Source organism: Sinocyclocheilus grahami, unplaced genomic scaffold (genome assembly GCF_001515645.1).
Source record: "Sinocyclocheilus grahami isolate Dianchi unplaced genomic scaffold, SAMN03320097.WGS_v1.1 scaffold1526.1, whole genome shotgun sequence".
Classification (NCBI taxonomy): domain Eukaryota; kingdom Metazoa; phylum Chordata; class Actinopteri; order Cypriniformes; family Cyprinidae; genus Sinocyclocheilus; species Sinocyclocheilus grahami.
Window position 1 is genome coordinate 142,796 of NW_015506705.1, and position 20,552 is coordinate 163,347.

At 43.6% G+C, this 20,552-nt stretch overlaps 1 protein-coding gene across 3 annotated transcripts in view; it reads left to right on the forward strand.

Moving 5' to 3' along the window:
• Positions 1–3,837: 3,837 nt before the first annotated feature.
• The window catches only part of LOC107570966 (F-box/LRR-repeat protein 19-like), a 38,597-nt gene continuing 21,882 nt past the window's right edge, over positions 3,838–20,552 (forward strand). The window contains exons 1-9 of one of the 3 annotated variants that reach the window (XM_016257251.1): positions 3,838–4,251; positions 8,530–8,715; positions 9,944–10,087; positions 10,163–10,249; positions 11,661–11,828; positions 15,286–15,318; positions 15,418–16,487; positions 18,948–19,111; positions 19,817–19,981. In XM_016257251.1, the coding sequence (XP_016112737.1) occupies positions 8,545–8,715; positions 9,944–10,087; positions 10,163–10,249; positions 11,661–11,828; positions 15,286–15,318; positions 15,418–16,487; positions 18,948–19,111; positions 19,817–19,981 (2,002 nt within the window). In that variant the 5' untranslated portion in view covers positions 3,838–4,251; positions 8,530–8,544. Of the gene's footprint in view, positions 4,252–7,451; positions 7,550–8,529; positions 8,716–9,943; positions 10,088–10,162; positions 10,250–11,660; positions 11,829–15,285; positions 15,319–15,417; positions 16,488–18,947; positions 19,112–19,816; positions 19,982–20,552 lie in introns of those variants that run through there. The other 2 variants (XM_016257249.1, XM_016257250.1) reach the window with 2 other exon arrangements.

Here is a 20,552-nt window from a genome sequence, read left to right on the forward strand (position 1 = left end):
ACCACAGATGTGAGAATGCGAGATTATTATTATTGTTACAGGTTATAATATAATCAAAAAATCATGGAAACAAATGATTTTTTAAAGTCAGTTTAATACGTTTAATCAGTTGAAACGACTTTCACAGTCAGTTTGATTTAACTTAACTCATATTTAACCATTGCTTGTGATTGTAGGCTTAGGCTACTTTTTTCAATGAATTTTAATGAATATACTAATTAATAAAATGAATATTATTTATTTTTTATTACATTCATTTATTTTTAACACAGCACCCCCATTTTTTCGTGGGCTACACTCCAGGGGGTGCTGCAGTACCCTCAGCACCCCTACTTCCCGCAGTAATGTGTGTAGCCTACATTTGAAAAACAGCCATGGGTTAATATAATAATTTAATAATGTAATATTTTTTTTATCTAAAATTTCTTAATTCAAAATAAAATATTAATAAATACATATCTGATAATCCCAGGTTGATATGGCCTTTGGATTTGTTTACGCATTAAATTTATGAGAAATTTAAAGAATTTTAAAACAAAAATAGCTTCATTTTTTTTTAAACTTACAGTTACAGTAATTTCTTAATTTATGCCAGGAGTTATGTAAATGAAAAACGAAGTCGAGATCGATATGAAGCTTGAGTCGTAGACCTTTTTAATGATGTAAGTTAGTTTCTGAAGTTAATTGCATTCTTTAACATTAAAACTAGTAGTAACTCTGAGCTCATGTAAACAAAGAGCGCTTCTGTGCGCTGGCATCCTCCCACAGGTTAAGAGATTTTAAACAAACACTTTTAGTTAACCAAATGAAACAATACACATTTTAATGCTATAATAGTGTGCACATTGAGAGAAGTAAACAGCAGATGTTCACGTTAACAACTTCTTTAACTTGAGCAAACACTGCTAATACACATGTGCATTTGTTAATAAAGTTAATAAAACGAAAACATGCATTTTTTAATGCTGGAGAATAACGATGGTGCCCTGATCAGAGCTGCGGCTCGGGCTGATGACGTACCTTCCAGGGAGGCGTGCCCAGGCCTGTTGTACACGCCCCCGTCCCTTGACTCCGCCCCCTTGAAGCGCAGGAACGTGAAGCGCAGGAACGTGAAGCGCAGGAACGGGAAGCGCAGGAACGTGAAGCGCAGGAACCTGAAGCGCAGGAACGTGAAGCGCAGGAACGTGAAGCGCAGGAACGGGAAGCGCAGGAACGTGAAGCGCAGGAACCTGAAGCGCAGGAACGTGAAGCGCAGGAACGTGAAGCGCAGGAACGGGAAGCGCAGGAACGTGAAGCGCAGGAACCTGAAGCGCAGGAACGTGAAGCGCAGGAACGTGAAGCGCAGGAACGGGAAGCGCAGGAACGTGAAGCGCAGGAACCTGAAGCGCAGGAACGTGAAGCGCAGGAACGTGAAGCGCAGGAACGGGAAGCGCAGGAACGTGAAGCGCAGGAACCTGAAGCGCAGGAACGTGAAGCGCAGGAACGTGAAGCGCAGGAACGGGAAGCGCAGGAACGTGAAGCGCAGGAACCTGAAGCGCAGGAACGTGAAGCGCAGGAACGTGAAGCGCAGGAACGGGAAGCGCAGGAACGTGAAGCGCAGGAACCTGAAGCGCAGGAACGTGAAGCGCAGGAACGTGAAGCGCAGGAACGGGAAGCGCAGGAACGTGAAGCGCAGGAACCTGAAGCGCAGGAACGTGAAGCGCAGGAACGTGAAGCGCAGGAACGGGAAGCGCAGGAACGTGAAGCGCAGGAACCTGAAGCGCAGGAACGTGAAGCGCAGGAACGTGAAGCGCAGGAACGGGAAGCGCAGGAACGTGAAGCGCAGGAACCTGAAGCGCAGGAACGTGAAGCGCAGGAACGTGAAGCGCAGGAACGGGAAGCGCAGGAACGTGAAGCGCAGGAACCTGAAGCGCAGGAACGTGAAGCGCAGGAACGTGAAGCGCAGGAACGGGAAGCGCAGGAACGTGAAGCGCAGGAACCTGAAGCGCAGGAACGTGAAGCGCAGGAACGTGAAGCGCAGGAACGGGAAGCGCAGGAACGTGAAGCGCAGGAACCTGAAGCGCAGGAACGTGAAGCGCAGGAACGTGAAGCGCAGGAACGGGAAGCGCAGGAACGTGAAGCGCAGGAACCTGAAGCGCAGGAACGTGAAGCGCAGGAACGTGAAGCGCAGGAACGGGAAGCGCAGGAACGTGAAGCGCAGGAACCTGAAGCGCAGGAACGTGAAGCGCAGGAACGTGAAGCGCAGGAACGGGAAGCGCAGGAACGTGAAGCGCAGGAACCTGAAGCGCAGGAACGTGAAGCGCAGGAACGTGAAGCGCAGGAACGGGAAGCGCAGGAACGTGAAGCGCAGGAACCTGAAGCGCAGGAACGTGAAGCGCAGGAACGTGAAGCGCAGGAACGGGAAGCGCAGGAACGTGAAGCGCAGGAACCTGAAGCGCAGGAACGTGAAGCGCAGGAACGTGAAGCGCAGGAACGGGAAGCGCAGGAACGTGAAGCGCAGGAACCTGAAGCGCAGGAACGTGAAGCGCAGGAACGTGAAGCGCAGGAACGGGAAGCGCAGGAACGTGAAGCGCAGGAACCTGAAGCGCAGGAACGTGAAGCGCAGGAACGTGAAGCGCAGGAACGGGAAGCGCAGGAACGTGAAGCGCAGGAACCTGAAGCGCAGGAACGTGAAGCGCAGGAACGTGAAGCGCAGGAACGGGAAGCGCAGGAACGTGAAGCGCAGGAACCTGAAGCGCAGGAACGTGAAGCGCAGGAACGTGAAGCGCAGGAACGGGAAGCGCAGGAACGTGAAGCGCAGGAACCTGAAGCGCAGAAACTTGAAGCGCAGAAACCCGAAGCGCAGGAACCCGAAGCGCAGGAACGTGAAGCGCAGGAACGTAAAGCGCAGGAACCCGAAGCGCAAAGGGAAAACGGTATCGCAAGCTCAAACTTGACTGTATGTGGCATTATATTGACTCCATAGTGATGGCTATTATTATTCTTGATGGTGCTGCTGCTGCTGTCTGTATTGATTTAAAAACAAGAGTGCTGTCTGACGATTAGTCGCGATTAATCGCATCCAAAATAAAAGTTTTATTTACATAATATATATGTGTACTGTGTATATTTATTATGTATATATTATAGACACACACACACACACACACAGTATATATTTTGAAAATATTTACATCTATATACATTTATATTCTTATATTTTATATACATATATTTAATATATAAACATATTTTTTCTATTAAATATACACATGCATGTGTTTGTATTTTATACTGTGCATACAATAAATATGATATAAAATATTTTATTTTGGATGCGACTAATTGTTTGACAGCACTACTTTGTATGTTTATTTATTTAACTGATATGACATCTGAAGCATTGTGCTATAAAAAAATCAGCAATATTATAACTAACAGGAATGTTTTGGGGTAGGGCACTAATGGACCACATTTCCCATGATGCCTTTCGGCTGCGACGAATAGACCGGGAGGAGCTTTCGTATTTTATTATTTTTTTAAACTCCATATTTTTTATTTACCATATTTATTTATTTATTTATTAGATTTCCAGGAGCAGGAGCAGAGTGCGCCGTGAGAGCTGATGCGGCGCAGATGCGTTAGTCTCGATAACACAGCGAGAGCGAAGGAGCACAATAGCGAGAGCGAACAAAGGCACGTTTATCCGTGCATGCGTGCTCTCGCGCAGCGCTCGGGAATCATCGGCCCTCTGGGTCCCAGGTGAGGGTCTTCCAGACAGAGCCTCGGAGAAACCCAGCGAGAGGCGAGAGGCGAGAGGCTTTCGTATTTTATTATTTTTTTAAACTCCATATTTTTTATTTACCATATTTATTTATTTATTTATTAGATTTCCAGGAGCAGGAGCAGAGTGCGCCGTGAGAGCTGATGCGGCGCAGATGCGTTAGTCTCGATAACACACACCTAACAGAGGAGCACAATAGCGAGAGCGAACAAAGGCACGTTTATCCGTGCATGCGTGCTCTCGCGCAGCGCTCGGGAATCATCGGCCCTCTGGGTCCCAGGTGAGGGTCTTCCAGACAGAGCCTCGGAGAAACCCAGCGAGAGGCGAGAGGCGAGAGCAGCAGCTCGTGCACGCCTGTGAGAGGAGCCTGATAAGAGCAGAGTCGAGCGGAGGAACAAGGAAGCGCTCGCGCTCTCATTGTGTGCATCTGTCGCCAGACAGCATCAGTCTAATGCGCGATCTAGCAGTATGCGACTCCGCGCGCGCAGGTGAGTCGCTGTTTGCTCGGCTAGCTCGTCGGGTTTAGTTGAGTCTGTGGAGCTGAGCGTCTGATTATAACGCCTTGCTCCAGACCGGAGTGGCCAGTGCTGCTGTGCTAGCTGTTAGCGACAGCACTGTCTGTCAGCACGGTGCTCGTGCTCAATCTCTGCAGGCTGGGTCCTAGCGAAGCCCCGCCGTGTTCATTGTTTCCGAGCTGATCTTCCCGAGCTTCACTGTAGGCCCGTACTTCACCTGACGCTGTAACTGCACGCAAACACTACACTTATTAGAGTTTCTGTTATGAAATATCACCCTGATGTCACTGAAATGAGCATGACTCCATGTGGGACCCCTGACTGGTGTTTTGGTGGTTGTTGCCGCAGTAAATGTGTGTCAAAACCATTGGGTTCTGTGTCAGTGATCAAGACCAGCAGATCTCTCTGAAATACTTGATTCTGGTTGTTCTGTCGTGCGGTTAGCACACTAATGCTTCTCGGAGAGATCAAGACTCCCCTGTCCCCGTCTGGGTAAATCTGTGCATCCAGGAGACCACGAGCTGCCCTCCGGCATTATCTGAATACTTTCACTGTCATCATGCTAAAAGTGCATTTATGTTGCTTTCTTAAACCCCTAAAATAAGCAAATGTGACACTCGGTAGTACTTCAATGCAATATGCAGTTTTCATGATGCGTGCGTGTGAATTGTAAGTGTGCATGTGTTGGAGATCATACCCAAGACCCTCACAGATGAATCTCACAGCTCAATCAGTAATTCAGCAGCTAGTTATTGACGCTATATCTGACTGTATAGCCACAGGAGGATCGTGTTGCTGTCTCTCATTATCCAACACCACACAGAGTTATTAGTCTTTGGCTTGCACACTGCATAAAAGAATAATGACTGGATTTCAATCAACTTATGGAGGATCTCAAATCATGATCCATGTCATTTGAACAGACTGCCTAACAATGGGGCTGTGCGATATATGCAGTCTACGATAATATGGTGATTGTTGATTTAAGGATGTGTGGGCTGTTGTTATCAAGTGTGTCGCTCAATTAAAGGGATGGTTCACCTCCCAAAAAAGAGCATTTCCTCATTTCCTCACCCTCAGGCCACCCTAGGTGTAGGTGACTTAGTTGTTCTTCAGTAGTGAAATCAGTCAAGGAGATTGTTAGCTGAAACCGGGCTTCTTGGTGACTCATAAACTCAAGTCAGCAGCTGCCCCTTTTTGAAAATAAAAAAAGCATATCAGGAAGCACAAAAAGAGCCCCTGTGGCTCCTGATGATATATTGAGGTCTTATGAAACGAAACAATCGGTCTGTGCAAGAAACTGAACATCATTTACAACATTATTACCTGTGATCCAGAGCCTCACGCAAACAGGGACGTCTGATTATTTTCCGTGACCTGGTTCTTTCAGACAGTTCGATTCAGTGAACGGGTTCAGTTCACATAATGATGAAACTTGTATGCAATTATATTATTAAAGGCATAGTATGTAAGATTTTCGTGTAAGATCCAAAAACTACTTGGACGGTGTGGTATATTTCATGCGGTTGTGTATTTGTGTTATCCCAAAAGTTCCCATGGATTTGTAAATCCACAGAAATTCCAATTTAATAATGGCTCGTCTCTGGTCATTGTCGCCTATCAATAACGTGGTATCCGCATATCCTCAGTTTCCGCTTGTAGAAACTATGGCAACACACGGACACAAATGCTGCTGTACAGTTAAACTAAATACATTACGGCTGTCACGAATAAAGTGAAAATTAAAAGAAAAGTGTTTACCGCACCATTACATTTAGATCTGCTCAATGTTGCGCTATGATTTTTTTATGCGTTTTTACAGTGTTGCGCATTAGAACCAATCACAGACGAGTCTGTTGAGGTTATGAATGCAATGGCCAATCAGTGGCGTTCAGATACATTTTTTGCTCGCCGACTGAATTCAGCTCACGTGAATTCTCTCATCATAAACAACAAAGTGCAGATGTACGTATGATGTAAGAGATTCATTCAAACCGTGTATAGACTGCTTTACTGATTATAAATGTAGTTTTTTGAGAGTGACTGAAGTCAGTCATAATGTTCTTTGACAATGTAAATGTTCTTTGCTCGCATTCGCTGTATAATTTATTTGCTGTTTGATTAACTGTGGAAAGTACAGATAATAATAAAAAAAGGTAATAATTCATTACCTCCTCCTCAACATCCTCCTTCATCAAGCTTCCCCTTTGTTAGTGTTTTGAAAATGCGACCTCTAGTGGCGAAACCTTGCATATTGTGCCTTTGAAGCACCCAATAATGATGAAACGTGGATGTTTTTCATGTCTAATTTAGCATATAAAGTGAATAAACTAGACTTTATCAGCTCACCTTTTTACATAAACAATGAGAAACCATAAAAGGGTTAATTTCGAAGTATTCGGTTCACACCCTAATATCAGCGGCTCATCGGTCTTCGGTCCGAGTCGAACCGTTTCCTCAGTTCATTGACTGTTGTAGGAACTGGAGCTGAATCAGTTCATACATCACAGGATCAGATACGCCGCTATTTCTCTCTCTCTCTCTCTCTCTCTCTCTCTCTCTCTATATATCTATCTTGCTCTATTCGTTTTCTATTTTATCTGTTTTCTTTTCATTATATAATAAAAAAAAAACCTTGCTACATGTGCTGTGTTACACTAACTGAGACTTGTTCTAGCACTTGCATATCTTTGCTCTTTTGTTGAGTTTGATTGCTTCTATTGTCCTCATTTGTAAGTCGCTCTGGATAAAAGCGTCTGCTAAATGACTAAATGTAATGTATTTCGGCTCATTTTGAATCCTGAAGAGTGACTGTCAGGCGTCTGAAAGTGAGTTTAGATTGAGTAACTTGTCCGCTAAGTGAGACTTGTTATAGCACTTGCATATCTTTGCTCTTTTGTTGAGTTTGATTGCTTCTATTGTCCTCATTTGTAAGTCGCTCTGGATAAAAGCGTCTGCTAAATGACTAAATGTAATGTATTTCGGCTCATTTTGAATCCTGAAGAGTGACTGTCAGGCGTCTGAAAGTGAGTTTAGATTGAGTAACTTGTAGTTTCTTGCACAGATCGATCGTTTTGCTTCATAAGACCTCAATATATCGTCTGGGGCCACGGGTATTAATTTTGTGTTCATTGATATGTTTTTTTAATTCTCAAAAACAGGCAGCCGCTGACTTGCATTTAATGAATCACCAAGGACAATGGTTTCAGCTAAAATCTTCTTTGCTCCTCTACTGAAGAAAGAAGTCACCTACATCTTGGATGGCCTGAGGGTGAGTAAATGAACAGCAAAGGTTCAGTTTTGGGTGATCTGCCCCTTTAAGAGTCTGTGCATTCAGTGTGAGATGTAGCCTGTTAGAATGAACCCAACTTTCAAGATATTGAGGCAAAAATGTCCCGTATGAGATTTTAGCTTATATTTACATCATATGATGTAGTTAAATTTACCATGAAATCAAAATGGACTTTTATATTAAATAAATGATTCTTCCACACCCATCATTATATATTTTTTAATTAATGTGTCACATCACAGGAAGAGCAGGTCATGACATTTTTATTAAGGATTATAAGATTACAAGGTCCAAAATATGCATGGATTAATAATTCACAATGAGGCTGGTAACATGCATGAAGAAAATAGCTAGGATTCATTTTAATTTCCTAATCGGTGATCAGTCAGATTTCATTCTCCCTTCAGAATAATCCAGAGGAAAAGTTGAGATGTTTAGCATGGCTCTGGCTGAGAAACCTCTCTCTGAAGGGACTGGACATGTTCATCAGAGAGCAGGACATTGTCCATCCACGATCAGGAGTTCATCAAGAGCAGTGCTTCAGTCAGAATATACTCTGTGACCTAACGTACATGTCTACCACTCTATTTTCAGTTCTTTCAGTCTAATTGCTCTTCTAAACTGTGTTGTTGGGTTCTTGCTGTAAATAGAGACTCCTGATTCGCTAGCCGTCTGTCAGTGAGTCTCAAGATGGCGCCAGATCCCTCTTCTGACACGTGTTTGTGTGTATAGAGCGAATGAGAGAATCTGTGTCCTGGATGAGCGTTTATCAGGCAAATACTATAGAGCTAAAAACATTAGTGTAGCCTCAAGAAGGGTATTATTGTGGGGTTATTCTGTGTAATGTACTGTGACTCGTTCAGTGAGAGTGTTGTGGTGCGCAGCTGTAGTAATGCAGGTCAAGCGTGGTGTTTGTCTGGCAGATCTGTGAGCTGTGCTGTCACTGTGTTGTTCTGCAGTTGAATGCAGAGGGGATGTCTGGCAGTAAGGTGCTGGGGGGGGCGCGGCGGCGGCGGACACGGTGCCGGCGCTGTCAGGCGTGTATGAGGACCGAGTGCGGCGAGTGCCACTTCTGCAAGGACATGAAGAAGTTCGGTGGACCGGGCCGGATGAAGCAGTCCTGTCTGCTCCGCCAGTGCACCGCGGTGAGTCCAGACCTCAAACTAAACCACTGCACACTCCACACACTCTCTGAGGCTTTCCCTTCATTATATACACTACGATTGGAAAATACTGTAAATTGATCAACTGTTCGGCGTGATGATGTTTAATGACTCCGAAAGCGCCTGTAGTCCCATTTAGCAACTTGTAAACAACCGTGTTTTTTAAAGGTGACATATCATGAAAATCTGACTTTTCCAGGTTGTAAGAGCTATAATCAGGTCCCCGGTGCATCTACCAACCGAGGAAACGTGTTCAGAAGTTTACACTCATATGGTTTAAAACGCATGATTTCAGCGTGATAAACATAATCAGAACCAAAACAGATGTTTTTAGCAGGTGCGAGCTGTAATGGCGCAGCTCTATTCTGGAAAAGGGGGCGGGGAGCAGCAGCTCATTTGCATTTAAAGAGACAGGCCTGAAAAACAGCTTGTTTCTGCTTCCACTCAAAATAGGTGTAACGTCATTTGTAGGTCGGGAAGAAGGAGGCGGGAACCGGCAAACATTTAAGTAAAACTTTAATAATAAAATAAACGCAAAACAGCACAACAGCCCCTCGCGGACGACTGTCGCGCAAAAACAAAACACAAAATAAACTCCAGGCCTGGTCCTCTCTCGTCTTTCACTGTTGTCACTCCTAAAACTTTAATAATAAAATAAATGCAAAACAGCGCGACAGCCCCTCGCGGACGACTGTCGCGCAAAAACAAAACACAAAATAAACTCCAGGCCTGGTCCTCTCTCGTCTTTCACTGTTGTCACTCCTTCGTGAGACTCGAGACCGGTGAGTGGTGCAGGTGTAGCTCATTATCAATTACTCCACCGGCCTCGCTCCGTTCCCACGGCTCTCGGCCCCGCCCCTCTCGTCACAATAGGCATTTTCAAAATGATGTAATAAATGATCTGTGGAGTATTTTGAGCTGAAACTTCACAGACACATTCTGGGGACACCAGAGACTTATAATACATATTGTAAAAAGGGGCATAATATGTCTCTAAGAAATGTAACCGTTTAAAACATCACGAGTGGGGTGTAACTGGTGTGTTTTATGCTGCAGAATAAAACATAAACGTATCTTGAGCTTGAGTGAACCACGGACCTTATTTTAGGGGATTTAACCAAACTCCCATTAAAAAAACCCATTTACTCTGGGAGGATAGAACCGGAAGTGCTAAAATGCTAACTTGCTTCCGGGTTTTTGCTCTCCTCAGCCGGTGTTGCCGCACACAGCCGTGTGTTTTGCTTGCGGAGAAGCGGGGAAGGAGGACACGGTGGAGTCGGAGGAGGAGAAGTTCAGCCTCTCGCTCATGGAGTGCACCATCTGCAACGAGATCATCCACCCCAGCTGCCTGAAGGTTTGTGCCACACACTGGGAGTGAAGCAGCTGAAGCGGCTGCTGGTAACACTGCTGATGAACTGTCTCTCCTCAGATGGGCAAGGCTGAAGGCATTATTAATGATGAGATCCCAAACTGCTGGGAATGTCCAAAGTGCCACAAGGAGGGAAAGACCAGCAAGGTAAGACCCTACAGACCCTACAGACTCTCGCCGTTTCTAAACACTGAATCTTTACACTCACTGATTGTCTGCATCCATTTCCACACCTTGTTTAGAGGTCTAGTTTTATGCTACGTATTCTATGTTTTGTGACCGAGATCATGTTTTCATGTTTGAATTTTTTTATTTTTATCAAAATGTTTACTGTGCAGTAGGGCTGTCAAAATGGCTGAAAAACTAAATTCAAATTTTTGTGCTTGACTATTATCAATATTTGAATTGTATTCAAAATTAAAAGGCACAATTTCAGTTAGGGGGGAATAAAAGCTTTTGGCTTCTCTCCTGAGGCCACAAGAGGACGCATCGAGCTAAATATTACTAATGCACGTTTATTCAAAGCAATAAAATAACATGACTATCTTTGAAAAAATTGCATAATGTTTGAAATAATGTTTATAAACCATATATATTTAATAAAGTTGCTTAAACAATTAGAAACTAAACAGCATCATGTATGTATAGTTTAATACAAAGGACTGAAAACCAATCACACAGAGTACTTCATTTAAAAACAAGAGATACAGTGGGATGGGGAAGCCGCCATAAAGTCTCGAGACATGTTTTTTAAAAGTTGAACTTACATTAATTTCCCATGGCTTTCTCTCTTGTGCGAGACGCGAGTGAAACAGTGATAGATGTCCCTCTAGGGCAGGGGTGGTGAACGTCAGTCCTGGAGAGCTGCAGACCTGCAGAGTTTTGCTTCAACCCTAATCAAACACACCTGAACAAGCTAATCAAGGTCTGAAGGGTTACTAGAAAGCTACAGGCAGGTGAGTTTTAATTAGGGTTGGAGCTGAACTCTGCAGGGCTGCGGCTCTCCAGGACCGGAGTTCGCCACCGCTGTTCTAGAGAATGCCATAAATATGTGTTCTGTGTGAACGGCTTGGTTTCAGTTTTCTTCTCCGCATTGATGTTCTCTTTCTCCGCAGTATTTAGAATGAACAGCGCCGCATCTTATGGGTTCAGCTGGATAGACTAACAAAAGCATTACAATGCAAAACACCTTCATCGTCATCGCGTCTCGAGTGCCACTGATAAAGCTGCCTGACGCACACCTAGCATTCTAATGCTACGCTTTTGCATTCAAATGTGGATTTTTATTTTAAATTCAACGAATATTCAAAATTCAAAAATTTTTTGACAGCCCTACTGTGCAGAATTGCAAAAATGAGTTTTCATGGAAGCACTAGTAAGAATGTGTAGAAAAGTACAAAAGAGTCAGTAATGTTTTGCATCGTATGCCATCTTTCCAGCAAAAGTGCCTTTAAAGGATATATGGAAGTGCATTATAGCTGTACAGTTTCCAGCTCGTTACATATTTACCTAAACGTGGGTATAATAATAGTAATGCAGGAGTCCGTCTGGCGTTTAGGATCAAGGAGACGGTTTGGGGAAGAGGCGCATGGACAATGGGGAGGTGAGTCGCTGGAAGCTGACGGATGAGCCGCCTCCCAGTAAGAAGAAGAGCCTGTCTCTGGAAGACGGAGCCAGACGCAAGAAGGACAAGGAGCTTCCCCAGGAGAGCGGCTCCAAGAAGAAGGCGAGTAACGCAGAGCAAGTGCTTCCTGGTTACTGCTGCACGCTCATGATTCAGCTCGTTTCTTGAGCAGAGCCAAATCAAACGGAGAGAGCGAGAGAGAGTCACCCTTCGTATAACTAGTTATTATTAGGCACTGCTCAACTAAACAATACTGCGACTGCTAGTCGACACTTTTTCTTTATATATTTTCAAAGGCTTTATTCAAATTGCTGTCATGTTACTGATACATTTAAAAAAGAATACTTGGTTACACTTTATTTTAAGGTGTCCTTGTTACAGTGTAATTATACATTTAGGTACTGAGTAATTAATTAACTACGTGTACTTACTATGTGTTTAGGGTTTGGCTTAGTGTTACTTGCATGTAATTATGCATAATTAGTTTAATATTAATTAGTTTATTAATACTTCATATATATTTGGAGTGGAAAACAAAGTCCTGTTATTTTGAGGCACCTGCATATGTTAGTTTTCTCCATCGAGGCGGTTTCGGAGAAAGGTACACTGGGAAGATGAGCAAAGCGAGGGAATATTTTATCTTATGTCAAATTGGCATATTAAAATGAATCTTGCTTCTGTACTACTGGTTATGAGGGACAATACTGGTTGTGTTATACTGGTTTAAAGGGGAAACACTATGAGTGAAACGTACTTGACAACAAGAGTTGTTATATCAGTATCCTAATGAATAGAATACTCTTAAATAACTTACAGTTGCCAGAACACGTCAAGCTTTTCTTGAGATTTTGCCATCTGTCACAGATGCTTTCATTCACATGAAGCGTGTTCGACCCGGATGCAGTGATCGCGAACAGCAAACAACCATATATGTGCTGACTAACATTTATTTCAGCAGTTCTGTTCATCACAGGCTGTTGAGTCTATTGATTCAGTTGATTTGAATAAAAACGTCCGTATTGGCTAACGATGTTTAAGTGAATGCTTAAGTTTGAAAATACATTGATCTTCTGGGGGTTTGTTGGACTAGACGGTTGGAAAATGTTCTGCTTTAATGTTAATGAAATTAGTCATGATGCACATCCCTAGTTATTATTATATATAGTTACCAAAAAGGTCTCTGTTATTTCATAAAAGGCTGCATTTAAATGTAAATCAGGGGAAAGGAATGTGTGTTGGAGTCGTATGTTGAAGGTGCAGTCAGATCACAGAGACATCCCAGACATGACCAAGCATGTGAACTGCTTTCCGAACAGCCAGATTTGTGAGCAGCACTGCATATTCTTGAACTGAATGAACTTGAACGGTCAGTGTAAATCAGCACCTACACACAGTGACTAAACCCTCAACGCTGTAAACTCATGTGTCAGACTTCACCAAACGTGAACATAGGGGCGTTTCTCTAACACCTGAAGCCCATCAGGTGAAATTCCTCATTGCGTGGATTACCACTGAGATTAAAAAAAAAAGATTTTTCAATGCAAGAGTAAATGTGACAGCACCTGTTATTAAACATACATTGATTTATTTGTGGCGTTTGACTTCGTTAAATAAACATGAGCACTGCACGTTTCAAAATCATAACACGTCGCAGGTGTTTTATATGAATCTCTGAAGGGAAAGGACTGTTTTCAGAAAAGTTTCTATTTTATCTGATAAAGAAGCGTTCATGTGCAGAGCTGTGTTGATTACAGCCGTTACTTTACAAACCGCTAGTTTTATCACTAACAGCGCCTCCTGCTGGCAGACAATCAGTTTGCATCTTCAATAAGCCCGTCTCCAGCAACATGTTTTTGTTGTTGCTCTTTTTTTTCTGCAGCAACTCTTTTCATTTTTCATACCCTTTATACTGGCTAAAGCAGATTTGTTTCAATCTATAAGAATAATCAGCCTACACTACCTGTCAAAGGAGTATGATTTATTTTTTATTTTTGGAAAGAAATGATAGAAATTACTTTTATTTAGCAAGGATGCTTTAAATTGATCATAAGTGATGATAAAGACATTTATAATGTTACAAAAGATTTCTATTTCAGATAAATGTTGTTCTTTTGAACTTTCGATTCATCAAAGAAACCTGAAAAAAATTCTACTCCGCTGTTTTCAACATCATAATAAATGTTTCTTGAGCAACAAATCGGCATATTAGAATGACTTCTGAAGATCATGTGACGCTGAAGACTGGAGTAATGATGCTGAAAATACAGCTTTGAAATCACAGGAATAAATTACATTTAAAAAAAATTTCAAATAGAAAACAGTTATTCTAAATAGTAAAAATATTTCACAATATTACTGTTTTTGCTGTACTTTGGATCAAGTAAATGCAGGCTTGGTGAACAGAAGAGAATTCTTTAAAAACATTAAAAATCTTACTGTTCAAAGACTTTTGACTGGTAGTGTATGTTAGGCTATAGTTTGAAGTTAAAGATATTAATATTAATTAGGTGAGTGAGACAGTTATTTGACAGTGATCTCACATTTCTTGTTTGTATGAAGGCTAAATACAAATAAAAGGTGAACATTAATTTATGGTGTTTTTTTTCTAAAATATTGTATGGTTTTATATGAGGTGTCATAGACTTGGCAAATACATTTTTCATAAGTTTGTATGAACAGACGTCTGTTGTGGGCATTCTTGGCAGTTTTTACAAGGCTTTTTTTAATAGTGTTTACAGTGGTGTGAAAAGGTTTTTGCCCCCTTCCTGTTTTTTTTATTTTTTGCATATTTGTCACACTTAAAAGATTCAGATCATTTTTGGTTGGCCGGCAACTCCTGGGAAGGTTCACCACTGTTACAAGTTTTCTCAATTTGTGGATAATGGCTCTGACTGTGGTTTGCTGGAGTCCCAAAGCCTTAGAAATGGTTTTATAACCCTTTCCAGACTGATACATGTCAACTGTTTTGATTCTCATCTGTTCTTGAATTTCTTTTGATCGCGGCGTGATGTGTTGCTCTTTAAGCATGCTTCACTTTGTCAGACAGGTTCTATTTAAGTGATTTCTTGATTCAAAAGGTCTGGCAGTAATCAGGCCTGGGTGTGGCTAGTGAAATGTAACTCAGCTTTCTAAAATAATGTGGTTAATTGCAGTTCTTTCATGATTTAACAGGAGGGTGCAATTAATTTTTCACGTAGGTTTGGACAGCTTTTTTCCCTTACTAAATTAAATAATTTAAAAACTGCATTTTGTATTTACTTGCATTATCTTTGTGTAATATTAAAATTAGTTTGATCTGAATCTTTTAAGTGTGACAAATATGCAAAAAATGTAAAAAAAACAGGAAGGGGGCAAAAACCTTTTCACAGCACTGTATATCGGATGCTAATGCTAAACTAACGTATGACATCATCTAGCGACATTTCGAGCAGACTTTAGCTGCTTTCCATTGAAAGAAGTTGGCAACATTGCTGATCATTGCTGTCATGAATGATGGAGTGTTGGTGTCAGTTCAGAGTACAGTATGAACACTGTGTGTCTTTCTGTTTGTCCCCAACAGATCAAAGGAGCCCGTGATAAACACCTGAAGAAGGTACGCCTGTTCTCTTCTCTACAGTCTTGAGTCTTGACATGAAATGCACGGTGGTCAGTTTATCTCGCTAGAGTAACTCTCTTTCTTTAACGTCTTCAGCAGAAAGCCAAACCCAACTCGTCGGACTCCTCTGAAGCGAACGGGCCGAACTCTTCATCAGGCGGTGGACACGGCTCCAGCGCAGCGCAGGCCTTGACGCCGAGCCAGGACCAGCGCTCACATCACCGTGAGAAACTGGAGCGCTTCAAGCGCATGTGCCAGCTCCTGGAGCGAGTGCGCGACTCCAGCTCCTCGTCCTCCTCCAGCTCCGAAACCGACTCTGAGTCCGACTCGGACTCCCCGTCCCCTGCGGGCGCCTCGGAGCCGTCCTCTCCGGCGTACGGCAGCGGCACGGCGCGCGAGCGGAGCCGGCGTCTGGCCGAGCTTGGCTTCAGCGCCAGCGAGGAGTCCGAGGGCGAGAGCGTGGTGGTGCAGGAGCAGGAGGACGAGCCGCAGACGCAGCGCCGCAGGGGAGACACCAGCACCCGGCTGCGGAGGACGCTCGCCGAGGCTGAGCCAGACGACGACGAGGAAGGCTCGGGCGACCGCGCTCACAAAGCCCTGGCCCCATCCTCACCACTCTCGGCTACGCAGCCGCCGAGCTACGGACACTTAGCGGGCCCCGAGGGCCTGTCCTCGTCCAAGCGCACTAACGGACAGGACGCGCGCAACGGCCGCACGCGGGTGAGTGGCAGAGAGCTGCAGGAGAAGGAGAACTCCAACAGCAGCGCCGTCTCCAATCACCGGCACGCTGCCGGGAAGGCCGTCCGCGGGAGCAGGATCCGTGGAGCAGGCCGGCAGGGCCAGAGCACTCCCTGGAACAAGAGCACAGCGACGGCCGGATCCGGCGCGCCCAACGGCGGCTCTCACCCGGGGAGCGTCTCGCTGGCGCCGCCGCGCTCGCAGCTGCTGAAGAGGAGCGCCGTGGCCGTGCCCTCTCCGCCGCGGCCGCTGCAGATGGAGCGACACCTCGTGCGCCCACCGCCGGCCTGCCCTGAGCCACACTGCCTGCCGCTGGACAGCGGAGCATCGCACGTGCTGCCCCGGGACGTCTGGCTCCGCGTCTTTCAGCACCTCAGCCAGCGCCAGCTGTGCGTCTGCATGCGAGTGTGCCGCACCTGGAGCCGCTGGTGAGGGACCAGACACCACACCGACAACACACTCACACTTTAAAGGGGTCACCAGATGCCCGTTTTCCACAAGTTGATATGATTCTTTAGGGTCTTAATGAAAAGTTTATAACATACTTTGGTTAAAGGTTCTCAATGGTAGTGTAAAACAACACCCTTTTTACCCTGTCAAAAACAGCTCTGTTCACAGCGAGCCGTTTCGGTGCATGTCCCTTTAAATGCTAATGAGCTCTGCTGACCCCGCCCCTCTCTTCCGTGGAGTGACGAGCTGTTCTCATGAGACTGTTTACTTTAGCCGCGGAACTCGCTAACTAGCACGTTATTAGGCAAGGCGATTTGCAAAGATTCATTAAAGAAGCTTATACTCACTTCTTCTGTAGATGAAGCTGGATCACGAATGATTCGCGTGAACATAAACACATTTAGGCAGATCGGAGGCGCATTCCCTTCAGAAACAAACGTAATCCACTGCGTCTTCAGCGGCTCAAATGTCGGGAGTAAACGATGACTGCTATGTTTAATATTACATCCAACAACAGAACACCTCAATTGCTTAGGAGTCGTTCTTGTCTACATCTGCTCCGGCGGTGAAACAATGGAGGACTGTCTACAGCTCACTCAGGGCGGAGCTGTGATAAAACACCAGTGTCAATCAACTATCGTGGGAGGGGCCTGGGTCAAGAATCTGAGAAAGTGATCATTATTATTGGAAACTGGCTGGGTTTCACCTGCGGGTGATGGAGATTTGAGAGCCGTTGTTCACTGACGAGCTGTGCAAAAAAATAGAGTGAATATGAATGTGGTTTTGCGCAGCTCGTCAGTGAACAACGGCTCTGTGTAGTTAATGCTGCTCAATGTGAAAGCACGCAGGTGTTGGAGATTTACCGCTGATTACAGAACCGGCTTTACTGATAAGATGCGCATTAAATATCGCATGCGATTTATCGTGCAGCCCTAGTTTTTATTATTATAGGGTGGTTGTGTACACACATTCATGTTCAAACACCATGTAAAAGAGAATTTTGCACCTGATGTCCCCTTTAACAGTACAAACAAAACAAGTGCAAAGTACATACTAGAGGTCAGCACTGATAGTTGTTAGCTGGAACTACCGGTTATCTGCAGAAATGCATGCCGATAGTTTTCTGGGTTATGTCTGTTGCTGGAGCGACTGAGAAAGGTCTGCTGTCATTATACAGTGCGAGAACGGCCTCTAGAGGCAGAAATCACTGACACCTTGTGCTGTTTGTTTTGACACGTGTGCTGCACAGAGCGGGAAACTTCAGATGCAGATCAGAAACACAGCCGACAGAAAATCCTGCCACGCCACAGACTTCTGTTAAACAGGTCTCGCTGCTTCCATTCAAGTGTTTTGCAAACGCTTCGTTAAATTTGAAGCCGTTTTACTCAAGATGCCTTTAAAGTAGATACAAAAATGATCATAACCAATGTCCATCACATATACATTTATCATTTAGCAGACACTTTTATCCAAAGCGACTTGCAAATGAGGACAATGGAAGCAATCAAAATCAACAAAAGAGCCGTTTTTTAAATTTTTTTTAATAGAGCACTATTTTAGTTTTCGTTCAGTATCCATTTCGGTTGATTAATCCGTATTGGCCAGTTTGGTCTAGCCTAGCTATCGGTTTCGTCAAATCCACTATCAGTCGACCTCTTGTACATACTCTGGAAACCTTCCTCTTCAGTCTGAAACAGCATTTATTGACACTAAACCGCAGAAATGACACCGGCTGCCCTGTAACGATGACAGTTGTGAATCGAGCATATGCATCTGTTCTCCTGTGTGCTGCTGTGAGGATGTCATGTCTGTGTCTCGAGCCGTAGACAGGGATTGACCAGTCATCAGTCAGCTGCTCTTCTTCTGACGCTTCTGCTTTATAATGACCATAAAGGAACTTTGTGAGATTGAGATGAACTGAAGCTAAGTGAAGCCTCTTTAGTGATTATAAAGTAAGGGCTGTTTGCGCAATTTCTAGGCTAAATCTAATCCGTTCAGAAGTGTTGTTTTTCATGCTGCTAAGGGCCATTGTAACCTGTACAAGCAGCAAAGTATCGGGCGGGACATAAACCCCTCATGAATGGGAGAAAAATATAATGATGTTCACTAACAAAGCAGATGTTCAAGCCATGCAGACTAATAGATTAATATAGGTAACACTTTATTTGTTGTCCTAGTCACATTTACTTACTATTATGATAACAATAAATTATAAAATTGTGTAACCGAAACGTACTTGAATTTTCGTGTCAAAATATGTTTTTAAATGCAGTTGTAATTATTTATAAAATTAATAACTAGTAAATCTTGCCATTCATTCACTGTACATTGCTATGTTTGTTGTGGTCAAAGTTATTTTTGCAGCAGTGCATCAGTGATTTTACTATGTATATAAATGTCTGTTCTGCCAGACGTCTGACGCGTGTGTTTGTGTGCAGGTGCTGTGATAAGAGGTTATGGACTCAGATCGATCTGAGCCGCCAGCGCTCCATAACTCCTCCCATGCTGAGCAGTATAATCCGTCGACAGCCTGTGTGTCTCAACCTGGGCTACACCAACATCTCCAAGAAACAGCTCATGTGGCTCATTAACCGTCTGCAAGGTAGGATCTCAGGCCTGACTGATGGAGACCCATGCACATATCAGGAGTGATAGGAAATATAGATCAGCTGGCAAATGCAAAAAAAAAGATTTTGATAGTTTTTGCTTAAAAGAAGCAAAAATATCTGCCAGTGGGGCAAGAAAAATAATCTTGTTTGGCAGATATTTTTGCTTTTAAGCAAAATCTTGATCTTTTTTTTTTTTTTTTAGAAAAGACATAATATCGTAAGTCCTTTTACTTGTAAAGTAAATTCATCGTGATTCAAGAATGTTTAGATATTTATACTAGAAAACAAGACAAAGATATTAAGTATGAAAATCATTTTTTGCTGTGTTCCAACTGGTCTGACCGAAGTAACGAAGGAAACAGAATGATTTTAAATGTGTAATTTGATGCTCATATTTAGATCAAGGGAGCATTCCTGTAGCTCATTCAGTTGAGTCACACTGGATCAAAGCATTTGTCCAAATTGTATATCATGAATCATTATCCAGAAGTTAAAGAATGAAACGATATCTGGGTGCTTTTGAGCACTTTCCCTTGCTCTGCTACATCTGCTCATGATCATTCCGCGCTGAGCTGTGCTGGAAGCAGCAGAAGTCAGGTTAGCGCAGTGAGTCTTGTGTGAATAATGATGCATGGAGACCTGGGCTTGGCAGCAGAGCAGATGTAGTGAATGTGTGCTGCTGCTGCTGTGCTCCTCAGGGCTGCTGGAGCTGAACGTGGCGGGCTGCTCGTGGTCCTCGGTCTCAGCGCTCTGTCAGTCTGTGTGTCCCTGTCTGCGGCTGCTGGACCTCAGCTGGGTGGAGGATCTGAAAGACTCGCATCTGAGGGAGCTGCTGGCCCCGCCGAGCAACGACACACGCTCAGGTCTCTCACACACACAGACACAAAGACTCACTCACTCTCTCTCTCTCTCTCTCTCTCTCTCTCTCTCTCTCTCTCTCTCTCTCTCTCAATTACATATAAAATTGAGTTTTTCATTGTCCATTACATGAATAAACAAATACATAAACAAAACAACAATAGATATGTAAAATAATGAAGTAAATAAGTACATGTACTTTTTTTTTTTTTCTTTTCACAAACAAGAAAAATATTAAAGACATTGTTTAAAAAATAAAAATAAATGAATAAATAAATTGCACAACAGTACATGTGAGAAATGCTCTTGCTTCAGTTTTGTCCACTGGCTGACAGTCTGAGTGTGTGACAGGCTGATACATATCTTGCTGCTATTGTCATCATTTTGGAATCTTCCCCTAAAATGTATTTGGTAATGCCATAAAATGTGGTTTAATTAGTAGGAATTTGGGGAAATGTGCAGCTCTAATGTTGTGATAGTAATCACAGTGCAGTAAGAAATGTTCCTCTGTCTCCAGCTCTTTCTGCTGCTATCTCTGTCGGTGTCGTCCTCTCTCTATAGCCAGACAGTGAGCAC